The sequence below is a fragment of the Onychomys torridus genome, chromosome 14 (genome assembly GCF_903995425.1).
Source record: "Onychomys torridus chromosome 14, mOncTor1.1, whole genome shotgun sequence".
Taxonomy (NCBI): Eukaryota; Metazoa; Chordata; class Mammalia; order Rodentia; family Cricetidae; genus Onychomys; species Onychomys torridus.
The window spans coordinates 78,068,355-78,081,155 of record NC_050456.1 but is presented as its reverse complement, the minus strand read 5'-3'; the positions used below and the strand labels follow the sequence as shown (position 1 = coordinate 78,081,155).

Below are 12,801 nucleotides of genomic sequence, written 5' to 3'. Positions count from 1 at the left end.
GCATTCCAAGATCAGTCACTGGAGAAGCCACCAGTAAACTGTTCCTAGTTTTTCCTCAAGTGGGCAGACAGACTGGAGTGGCACTGGGGTTTCCACAGGACCCTTTTGTGGCCCTACATGTCCTGTGCCTTGTTCCTCCTCAGACTTTGAGCTTGCTCAACAAAGAAAGAAAACACCTCCGTCCAGTAGAGGTGAGAGGACCTTGCACACACGAACACATAGTGCTAAGGCAGGCTCACTAATTTTAGTACAAATGCAGTATGTGAAAATTTATTAAAACTTCAGAATGTGTCACAGGATGAGGAGGGATGGGGAGAAGTGGCTGTTAGACAATCACGCCTTGGGTGTTTCAAGACAAACACTAGAGGGGACACTGGCCCTCAGGAGTACGATGTGTGTACACAGGCACAGAGACTAAAGTTTTATAGCCCTTGTCACACCTCATTTCAGAGTGTCTTTCAGACGCTGTGGCTTCTTTCTTGCTCCACCTTGGGCTTTTCTAAAAGCATCCACTCTTCATCCTAAGTGGCTCTCACAACACTTCTAAACCCAACCAGCATGACAGACTAACGCAACTAACCCTCTGTCAGTCAATTTGGGGTCCACAGTTACTGTGCAGGTATCACCCAATCTCTCTGGGACACTTGCTTTGAAAAGAAGGCACAACTTCTAAGCCTCTCAAGAGGGCGGGATGTGGTTCAGAAGAGCAGCGCCTGCCGGGCAGCTGCTGAGTCCTTTGGTACCCCACGCTCAGGAAGAGAAAAGTGGGAATGGGCTGGGGGCTGATTCACCAGAGTTACGGTGCAGCTGGCTTCTGGAGTCATCAGAAAGGTTGCCTGTGGTGGGCGAGCAGGACAGACAGGACCTGTATAGCAGAGCCCTCACTGGGCCCCAGCAGAACTCTGGGCAACACCACGTGGACTTGACTTCTGTCTGTAAGGGCCTCTTGCCAAAAGCTGTTTTATTTGGGGCTAGCTGTCAAAGACATTCTTGCTTATGAAAATGTTCAACCGAGAAACGGGGATGTTTTTATGAGGAAGCTCAAAGTTTGGTGAGGAAACTAAAAACATGCTCTCCAAATTTCTCTGGGTGGCTACTGTGGGAGCAGGGTGGCCCTATGTCTCATTGTTTGGAGATCCGGAACCACCATGACACAAGCCCATGACACCCCACCACCTCTGTGTGCAGGGCACAGGAGGAAGGAGCCGCCGCCCCTTTAGTTCTGGTCTTGGAGAACACCTGGCACTCTGTCCTCCTGCCTGAAGAGCTGCTCTGCCAGCTGCCAAAGAAAGGGGCAGGGGTCAGTCGGGGGCAGAGGGGGCTCAGGGCGGCACGGCCCTGCATGCAGGGGCCAGCCTGGGCCAGGCCATGCAGCTGAGACAGCCCCTATAGAGCTGACCCTGGGCTCTTACCAGTCCCTGAAGCTGGCAGGGGAGCCCAGGAGAGTAAGAGACACAGCAAGGGGCCCTGAACAGGGTTCCAGAATAGACACTAAGGGTCCTACACTTAGCCGCAGAAATTGGAAGAAACTGTGACCAAACCCCAAATCACAAACTGACGTTATCATGGGGATGCAGAAAAGAATTCACAGGCCTCTATCAGACAATATAGGAGGCCTGTTTTTTGTTTTCTTTAAAGGAAACAGTAGTATCCACCTCTTATTTTGCTCTCCCAATTCCCAACAGCAAGTGGCTCTTAAGTCACTCTGTCAGCGCCCCAGCAGATGGGGCTGGGGATGCTACTGGTCCTGGAGATCCTTAAGTGCCCATTATCTGTGCTGGGTCCACAAGCACACATGTGATGGCTCCCCTGCCAGCAAAAATAGCTTCAGAACTGAGAGATCACCAGAAGCTTTACCATAAACATTACTTACCTATGATTGGCCACTCTACTTAGGCCAAACACAAAGTCCTGAATTTGGAAACTGCATACTCAATGCCTCAGAAGCATTTGAAAGTGAATTTCAGAAACTGTGCATGGAGTGTTTACTTCTAACCTGCCCACCTGGCAGCCCAATTTGACCTCTGAAGTCCAGACAGTCTACATGGTGGCAGTCTTTGCTACCTCAGATCAATTAACCCTAAGAACTAAGGGGTATATTTCCAAGGCAGATGGGACACAAGCATCCTTGTGAAGAGCTGCTCAGGGACAGGAAATGCTTGGCACACAAGGAGGAAGAGGATAGGGATGGGGGCCACGGGTCCAGCCATGAACAAGCTGGAGCATGGGAAGGGGCCTGGGACCTGGCCTGGCTTTCTGGAGAGTGAAGCCAGGTAGCTGGCTGCTGTCTACCAGAGTTTTGACACGGTGGAAACATAAAAGCCGCCAAATCTTTGCTATTGAGCCATATTCACTACTCAAGCCAATATAAATGATCCTTCCTGCTACAGTTCATTACAAAGGTGTACCGGACAGAAAAATAATCCTAAGTGTTCTAAATAAATTAACAGATAAAATAACTTATCATTCTGACACAAAATACCCAGCTCCAAGAACTACCCTCCACTGTGAAAACTAGAGCGTGAAAGAAATCCCCTGAGCAACTGAGCAGGACCCAAGGAGTTGGAAGCAAACTTCAATGCCCATCACTCTCCTGCCACAGGGGCGGTCCACAGCACTGCTCTTGAGGGGACGCAGGCCACCAGGCCCCAGAGGAGGCACTCAGGGCAGGATCTGAGTCCTGCACCAGCATCTGTCTCCAGAGCCCTCCTGGACTCACAGCTGCCATCCAAGAAGATAAAGGGGTGGGTGTGCCTTGTGCTTTCCTTATGGGGACAGAGCCCTACCCCACAATGCCATGTCAGAAGGTACCCTGCTGCCTGGAGAACCTAACAGTTGACACACAGCTGAACTGAGGAGCCTGCCCTTGACTTCCAGACCCACCTTCCTGACCACAAAACAAAGCCCCCCGCCAACAAAACAGACAGAACCTTCTTTTCCCTGTTGGGGAAAAAAAACCACAAGCTATGCACATCTAACACGTAAGTCTTAGCTGATGTGGCAAGAGGCCCTTCTGAAAGCTGCAGCTAGTGTCCTTGGCCACAGCACATCTTAACTTTCCAGGCTCTGGAACATGTGGAGAGTTTAGTGAACAATTGCAATCAGAGTTCTACAAACTGCTTCTTTGAAAAACGATGTTTATTAAACAATTTTAATTGTCATAAAATGACTAAAATGGGTTTTAAAAATTAAGGCTCTTCTCTTTCTGTGGATTGCCAGACAATGTAAAAATAATATCAATCAACCCTGATGAACGCTTTGTTCCTAAGTTAAATTTCATAGATTCCTAAACATTTTATGATTTAAGATAAAAAGTTGGACTATAAATGATAATTAATGGCCATCTGTACTGAACATACACTTACCAGGTGTATAACAATCTAGTTGAGTAGTTGCGCAAAAATATCCCAGTTAAAGCATAAATTTTGACTTTAGCATTTTAATGTCATTATCTCGCCACACTGTCATGATTTCCCTATAACTGGAATAGTCTGATCCAGGACTGCTAATTTGGGGGCTCTATATACCAGAGGGATGACTGACTTGGCTGGCAATTAGTCTGATTATATATTTTTTAAATGCTCTAGGTGGATTATCAAATGATTCGGAATTACATGGCATGCAGTATCCAAAATTATGGCTCTGATGCATTTAGATTTACATTAAGAAGTGTCATTCACATTCATTGTACATCCCACCCTCCCACAAGAAAAAAATCACTACCTAGTCAAGTTCTAGATCTGGTGCAGCATTAAGGATTAAAACTTACCACTTTACCAGGCCTTGCCCATGTGCAAATAAATCCCTCCTGACAAGCAGTGACTATACAGTCTTCAAGAAATACCAATACAGTCAGTCTTTCATGAGCTATCTTTTTACAGACCAGTGGCTCTAACAAGGGAACATCTTCCATCCGAGGACACAGCGATGTTCCCAGAGTTTTAGCTGGGTCCGTTTTGGCTTTAGTAACTAGATTCAGTTTGTCACTGCTCTTGCTGGAAATGTGTCCCATACTATGATTTCGTTTATGGTCTTTCTCATGGTGTCTCTCCTTCCGGTCATGCAGAGACAGAGTTGCAAACTTGCTGACCCCAGAGGCAATGGCCCCGTCCATGACGCTGCTTTTGCTACCAGCATTGGAAACTGCTGAATGTGGAAGGCTATTGGACCGTGGCAATGGAGGGGGCACAGAGTTCCCAGGCGTAGTGACACTGTTCCCATTGCTTCCGGCAGGCGGACTTGTGGCATTCATGACATTTGTATGTGTCCTTGCTCTTGAGAGGGGTTGGTGAGGGAAAAGGATGTCTTCTGTCAGGTCCCATAAACACAGCTGTGTATCCTGACCCACTGAACCAAACCGATAGGTAACACTTACAGGACGGCCGTCTGTAGAGTTCCGTTTGGACAGCCTAGACTGTGTACTGTTCGCTCGGTCTCTGCCAAAATGAAGAAGGTCCTGGAAGTCCTCGTCACTGCCACTAAACTCCATAGGGTCACTTTCTTCTACGCTAGTAGTATAGGGATCAAATGCTACAACACTGACCCAGGATTTGTGCCCATGGCCTCTAGCTATTACTCGGCAGTCTAGAAAGGACCAGACTGTCACCAAGTCGTCCTCTCCACCTGTTACAATGTACTTGCCATCTGGGCTCCAGCACACACAAAGCAAGCCCCCAAAGTAGCTTTTCATCGTGCCGTGCAGCTCCACAGAGTCAAAGTTGAGCACACGCAGAAACCCGTCCTGGCTCACACACGCTAAGAACTTGCCATCTGGGGAGAAAGCAAACTCGTTGAGGGCCCCCTCGCCCACCGTCCACTTAAGGAGAGGGTTCCTTGTGGATTTGCTCTTGCAAGTGTGCACGGCAAAGCTCTCTCCCTGCTTCAGAAGCTGGTAGTGGGGGGGCTGTGGTGCCACAAGTGTGCTCCACATTATATAAGTACATGTTCCCACTTGAATGGGCTACTAGGAAAAGGCTTTCCGAACCAGGAACCCATCTGACACAGGTTACGCGTGACTTGTCTATTAGTCTCTGCGAAGACAAAGGAGAACAAGTTATCACAATGGAGAAGTTAAGGTCTACTTTTCCAGAAAAAAAAAAAAAAAAAAATCTGTCTGCTTCTTGGCAAGAAGGGAAGAGTCCATCCAGGCACTCACATTTATCCTGTGTCAGCCAGGCCAGTGAAGAGCTTGTGGCCCTGTAGCCTAATTTCTAAATGGTCTTATTAAATAAAAAACATGGAGCTAGAAATTTGGGTTAAAGCCTTAGAGAGAACAGGGAAAGCCACCAGCTAACCTCACCTCACCAACTCTGCAGCTTCCAAGGAGCGTGACTTCCTGTCTACCCAGGCTTATATGCCTTGCTTTTCTGCCCTCTCCTTGGCTCTTAGCCCAGCTACCTCACTTCCTCTTCCTATACAGCTCTGTCACTGTCTGTCTGTACAGACCTCCAGACCTCTATGGTTGGTACTGGGATTAAAGGTGTGTGTCTCCACGCTTGGCTCTGTTCCTAGTGTGGTCTTGAACACACAGAGTGTGCTGCCTGACTTCTTTGTTTACTTAAAATGGCTGGTCTTTTCCCCCTGATCTCCAGGCAAGCTTGATTTATTAACGCACAAATAAAGTATCACCACATGCCACATTCTAGAACTGTGATTGGTGTCAGGACACTGTCTTCCTGAGGGTGCCAGTCATTTGATGAGTATCTGCTGAGAGCCTGTCCTGTGCTCAGGTCCCAGGTCCTGGGCACACTGGGTGAGACAGCCCTTGGCCCCTTACAGTAGAAGCAATGGAATGTTTCGCCACACAGCTACAGCAGCTTCCTCTCTATGAGGACTCACGGGACAAGTTCCAGTCCTCACAGCTTTCTTTGCCTTGCAGGCCATGGGATGACCACATTACCCCTTTTTGTGGCTGCTCCAGGGCAGGGAGCCACCTGCAGCCTGTGATCTTGGGCAGGATACAGCCTGGACTCACTGTGTCTTCACTCACTCCATAGGGCTGGCCTGTGAGTATCTTAACCCACATCTCCCAGATTCTCTCAGAAGGTGGAGGTTAACTCGGAAGTCTGTGCTCCATCACTATCAACCCAGTCCATGCTTATCTCTGGTCCACTGACCTAGCTGCCTCTTTAACTGCATGTGTACAATCTCATCTGTATCTTTCTTTTTCTTTCCCCGAGACAGGGTTTCTCTGTGTAGCTTTGCGCCTTTCCTGGAACTCACTTGGTAGCCCAGGCTGGCCTCGAACTCACAGAGATCTGCCTGCCTCTGCCTCCCGAGTGCTGGGATTAAAGGCATGTGCCACCACTGCCGCCGCCACCACTGCCGCCACCACCACCCACCACCTGGCTATGATTTGACTTTTAAAGAAAGAATGGAAGCTGGGTGCAGCATACATGAGGATCTGTTTTCGAATACAGTACTAACTACAACAACAACAACAACAACAAGAGTAATAACAATAATAAAGAACAGGACAGAAAAGAAATGAGCCATGCAAGCTCACTGCATAAAAATAAGAACTCGGAAGGAATGAACCGCTAACAAATACTCTGACAGGGAAACACAGGAGGGAGCCCGAGTGCCTACAGTATGGAGGCCTGGAGTTTCAAGTTCTTGGGTTTGAGCCAAGAGCATGAACTATCTCTGCTTACTGGCATCTTAGACCAGTAAGTACCGCACATGGGAACACAGTAACTGTTTGTGTTGCCTGATTCTCATTTCCTGCTTGGTGACCTGCCTATCAAAGGCACCTGCCTTATGTTAATGTCAACTGTCTAAACACTGGCACTGCTCTTTAGGACTTCCATTAGACTATTTATATTTTCATAAATTACAAAGTTTCTTAGCAAGGGTCAGGTGATTTTCATAGCTAGATCATAGCCTTTGGGGGAAGAGGGTGTTAGGAGGGTGCAGAATTAAGAGGCCTCCAGCCTCTACAGGAGCTTGAAGGCTTGCTGCCAACTGCCCACTAGGTCAGGCTGCTCCAGCACTCCCTCTGAGCCCAGGGACATGACTCTGCCAAGTGGGCTTGCACAGGGAACTCGTGTTTAGAGCCAGACTGCTGTCCAGACCCTAGCCCAGTTCCCCCAGCACTGGTATACTCTATTATATGTGGAAAATTTAAAGCTTCTAGTAGTATGATCAGTATGGTATATTTTTACCTACAACCTTAAAAAAGTACAACAGAAAAATTCCACTGGAGCTCAAAGAGTGTAATCCTGGTAAGAAAGAAAGTGCTGTTATGTGACCAGATGCGCTGCAGAGCAATGTCACTCACTAAAATATGCACTCAAACCACCCTAAGCCAATTTGTGGATGCAGCCGACAGAGAAAACCTGCACCACCATGCATTGTAACTGCCCACAGGATGCAGACCTTACCATTGGCCCTAGGGACTGGGCACACCAGTGTAAGCAATGACAGACAAAACCAAAAGAGAGCCTGTCTCAGTCGGGGGCGTGGCACAGCAAGAGGGCAGGCCTCACTTCCGACCTGAGGATCTATTCTGGGTGCGAAACTGGCAAGAGGCTTTACGCCCACTCCCTAATGCTCCAAACACTTTCACAGTCCAAGCACTCATCATTCATGTGCATGACTACAGCAGAATGCAAGCCTCACTTGGACTCCTTTCCTGCACTAAGGATCTGCTGCCCCAGTCACTGGGATTAGCTTATCTACCCAGAATTTCTGGTTACACAACTGCCAAATACAGCACAAACAGATCAATTCACCTCTTTCCCTTTCACTGATGCAACCTGTGCATCCTCATGCTTCTCTGAAATTACAAAGCACTCAATCACATTGACAGACTGCTGCAAGCCCCTACTGTCCAGTACTGATGTAGGATGAATGACCTTGAGCCCAGGACAGTTTTCACAAGTATGAGCAGCACACATACAGATCCAAGGGATGGATATGAGCTTTGTAAGCTTTCTAGAGGTGCAGCCAAATTGCCTCCCACAGAGACTCATATCTCATGCTCCCACCAGAGCCTACTTTCCCCATTAGAAGGTATGGCCCATGAAGAGACAGACGTTCACAGGTCATCAAACTTGTCTGAAGTCACATCTACTCATTTACTCAATCAGCACTGAATGCATCCCATATGTCAGACATCTTATACAGCATCAATTAAAACTACCATCCCTTTCTACATGGCACATGTAGTGTGATGAAGTAAATGCTGTGTAGAAAAAAAATCTACCAAGAAGGGAAAACAAAGTGCTGGGAATGGGATGTCCTGGCAATTTCCATTTCTAAGAGGACAGCAAAGAAAAACATGTTAATCTGCAGGGGTCAGCTGGGCACCAAGCGTGCTGGGGAGACCCGGATGGCGGAGGGACAAATGCAGGGACTCCAGAGCGTGTGGCAGTGGCAGTGTGCTGCCGAGAACGGCTGCACAATGGGCAGCTGTCTTCTACACCACAGCCTGGAGACCAGCTGGCCATGCCCACTAGCAAAGCCTCTCTGCAACACAGTGCCAGCCTAGCTCACCCCACAGCAAGTGAGAATTACAACTCCGTGACCAGAGGTCACCTGACTTCCACTGTCCTAGGTTGTTACTAGTTTGAGTGTAACAGAAAAACACTGAAAGTGTCCTGTGCCTATCTTCCAAATAAAGAAACACCTGGGGCGTTTTAATAATATAAGAGTAAAAACTTACAGACAGAAGGTGGGCATCGTGGCTAGGCTAAATAGGGAACAAACACCATGCCAGCGAGGAGTATATGTCTCAAAAAAAAATTATTTATTTTTTTTACACAGACCAGCCTCTACACCAAGAAAGTTACATTTTTATTTTTAGAAAACATTTGATAAAAAAATAAACAAACAAGTAAAACCAAAATGATAAATTCATGTTAGAAGCCAGTGTAGGGGACAGGATCTCTTTGTTGGTTTTGAGTTCTCACTGGAGCAGACCCTCATCTAGATGAGCATTTTGAAGATACCCAGCAAAACCCTATTTCTCTAAGTCATACTGCATGGGGGTGGGGTGAGGCAGGAGGAAAAAGGGCTAAGGCTCTCACAGGCCTGGGAAAGGCTGAGCACCCGGAATAGAACTGTGAACTGGAACACAGGGCTGTGAGGTCCTAGGATAGGGTCACCTGATTTTCATCCTTTGAAACTTTGAGTGCATTTCCTTTGAAAGTACCACTGCAGACAGCAGGGCGTCAAAGGCTCTAGAACGAGAAGTGACAGAACAAGGCAGAAGCCCCTCCTAGTCAAGTGGGGACAAGGTCAGGAGGCCACAGGTCTTCGGCCTAGCCAGTGGTAATGTGCTGCATCTGGTAACAGTGAGTGTCGTGGTAGTAGTGTGGGTGGGGTGACGAGAGGTTAAAAGTACATAAACACCCCTGAGTTCAGCCAGGGAGACAGATGGAAAGGTCGATCCGTAGCTAGTGAAAATGAGTAGAAAATCAAGTCAGGCAGATGGAGAGCAGCAACACAAACCTGTGACATCCTGGGCTCCAATGAAGATGGTGTAGCAAGGTGGAGTGTAGAATTCTGGGAAAATCTACCCAGAGGGAACAGAGCAAGGCCATCTTGTCATTTTATCTATGGTGACCACAGAGCTCTCCATGACAGAGCCAGCTTCCAAAAGACTCAGAGCCTGTTCCTAAAACCACTTTTGTGAACATAACAAAATCCAGCTCATGGCCAAAGCACAGCACAGCACTGACACTCGGGTCCCAGGTCAAGGCTGGGTGCAGAGCTGCAGACTCCAAGTCTGCATGGTTCCCTGAACACTCAGCCAGATGCACCCCTCTTCCAATTCAGAAGTCGCATCACCATGCCTACTCCAGACAGTAACTCAAGGAAAAAAGCCCACTAAGTAAGGAAAAGGCATTGTGCCCACTGCATTAGTAGAGGAGTCTCTGGGTCCAACCATACTAGTTAGAAGGGAACAAGAAAGAAATCTGCAGCTACATCCAAGAGTCAATGACAAATTAATTTGAATTGAAACTTTCTGAAGCACTTCCTTTTTATTTTTCTTACTTCTAGCAACATGACAAGCAGAAAAAAAATGGGGGGTGGGTATGCATTTTACAATACAGATTTTGGTTTGTAATAAAAACACTAGAGGGCTGGAGAGATGGCTCAGAGGTTAAGAGCACTGGGTATTCTTCCAGAGGTCCTGAGTTCAGTTCCCAGCACCCACATGGTGGCTCCCACCATCTGTGATGAGATCTGGCGCCCTCTTCTGGTCTGAAGACAACATGCAGACAGAACACTGTATACACAATAAATAAATCTTTAAAAAAATTGCCATCAGAATGCCATTCTTCAAAAAAAAAAAAAAAAAACTAGAACAATTTTAAAAACATAACAGTTGTTAGAAAACCCCAATATAAGAACACTAAAAAAAAAAAAAAAAAAAAAAAAAAAAAAAAGCAACATAAAGTTAACTGGAGAAGGCTGAAGCTTTCCCATTGAAATATAGAAAAGGTATTTCAACGCTACCAAGAAAGGATAAGATGTCATTTTTACCAATGTTCAAACTTTAAGAGGTAGGTAACTGTTGCTCATTTCCTAGAGCAACAAAATCAAAACTGACAGAATGCACATCCCAGGTCCTCTGCAAGAAAAGAGCACACTCTACCATCAGTCCACCCCAAACTTTATTTCTTTAAAGATTCGTTTTTAGACAGGCAGTGGTGGCACGTGCTTTTAATCCCAGCACTCGGAAGGCAGAGGCAGGTGGATCTCTGTGAGTTCGAGGCCAGCCTGGGCTACAGAGTGAGATCCAGGACAGGCACCAAAACTACACAGAGAAACCCTGTCTCAGGGGAAAAAAAAGATTTATTTTTCTTAAGGGTATTAAGTGTATGTGTGTATCTGTCTGAGGGTACCCATGGAAGCCAAATTTGGGCATTCTAGAAGAGCAACAAGTGCTCTTAACCACTAAGCCATCTCTCCAGGCCCAACACTTAAAAAAAAAAAAAAAAAAAAAAAAGTTTGGTTGGGATTTAGCTCAGTGGTAGAACGCTTGCCTAGCAAGCGCAAGGCCCTGGGTTCGGTCCTCGGCTCAAAAAACAAAAAAACAACAAAAAAAGTTTGTGTGTGTGTGTGTGTGTGTGTGTGTGTGCGTGCGCGCGTGCGTGCTCATAAATGGCAAGTCAAAGGACAACTTGTGGGAAGTGGTTCTCTCCTACCATGTGGGTCTCAGGCTTGGTGGCAAGGGCCTTTACCAGCTCCACCATCCCCGAAACCTAGTGGTTTCAGTCTTCAATTCATAGTAGCTGTAATTACCCACACAATCTCTCCCAAGACTGGGCTCATTGACACCTGTCTTGTGAAGGGGAAGGGCTCATGGAGCCCCATCCAGCTCTGTAATTCTCTAGGCATTAAGCAGTTAGCAGGGGAAAGAAAGACATTTTCCTTAGTAGTGTACCCACTGGCAAGATGCCCATGCTCTCTCTCACAAGCCATCCCAATGAAGCTCACTGTGTCGTCACACAACAGACATGAAATCAGAACTAACTGGGGGGTGGAAAGGGATGAGCCTGAGTACAGAGGACAACAGAGAAGGAAAGGGGTAAAAATGATCCAAACACATGCATACATAAGAAAATCTCACGATGACGGGGCTGGAGTGAGGGTAAGCAGTTAGGAGTGCTTCTTTCCCATGGCCTCTCCCAGCACCCACACCCAGAGGCTCATGACTAACTATAACTTCGGCTCTAGGGGAATTTGACACTTGCTTTGACATCCAAGAGCACATGTATACATATGCACATACACGCACAAAGACACATAAAAATAAATCTTTAAAAAATAAAATGCCATAAAACCCATTATTATGTATTATTAATATATGGAGAAAAAAACAACCCACTTCCAAGCTGGGCAGTGGTGGCATACACCTTTAATCCCATCACTAGAAAAACAGAGGCAGGCAGATATCTTAGTTCAAGGTCTGTAGGGCAGACTGGTCTATAGAGTGAGTTCCAGGACAACCAGAGCTACTCAAAAAAAACAAAACAAAACAAAACAAAACTCACTTTCAAAATTCCTTTAAGTTACCATTCTGTGAATACAAAAAGGTTTTGATGACTCTAATATAGCAAGTGTCCCTTGTCCCTTTCTAATACTCTCTCCCCAAATACACAAACCAGTAGTTACAGAAACACACTCGTTGGTGCTCCAGCAATGTCCACATGGCTCTCTCATTTCAAAGGTAGACTCCACCATCTTGATGAACTGTGTGGCAAAATGCATACAGGATGTAACAGAAACCTCAAATCCACTTTGAGAGACTAGGAAAGGCAGAGACAGGCAGGAGCTGAGGACTTCACTTCCCAGAAGACTCTAGAAGAACTAGGCATTTCTCCTTCTCTCTGGTCAAGAGCAGACAGCACTACAAGAGTCTATAGTATCTGAGGACAGGCCATGACCAGGGCTGCCCTCGGCTCACACACCAGAGTGCCAGGGCAAACTCAATGTCAGCAGGCATCTCTAGTGAAAGGTATGAGTCCTTCAATTCCTGCCTGAGGGAGGGAGGGAAGGGTAAAGAAAGACATAGACTATGATAGCAGTAGGCACTAGGATTTATAAGTGATGTTTCTTTGCTTTTTTGTTCTCTACTTTCCAATTTTTCTATAAACAAGCACTTAAAATTCTGTTTTAATTTGGAAGCAAAAAAAAAAAAAACCACCTTTGAAAATATACTTGCTTCCAGATATAAAAATTTCATCTATCTTTATCTACAACGCATATGAAGAAGTTACAATTCCATTTTCTTCATACATCTGAAAGTTTCATGTACCACCAGTACCAGATATCAGAAACAGGGGCATG

The 12,801-nt window shown here is 46.4% G+C and overlaps 1 protein-coding gene across 1 annotated transcript in view; it reads right to left on the bottom strand.

Moving 5' to 3' along the window:
* Wdr20 (WD repeat domain 20) overlaps window positions 1–12,801 on the bottom strand; it is a 64,841-nt gene that overhangs the window by 7,590 nt on the left and 44,450 nt on the right. Inside the window, 2 exon segments of the mRNA XM_036205875.1 lie at window positions 3,770–4,900; window positions 4,902–5,030. Coding sequence (XP_036061768.1) covers window positions 3,770–4,900; window positions 4,902–5,030 — 1,260 coding nt within the window.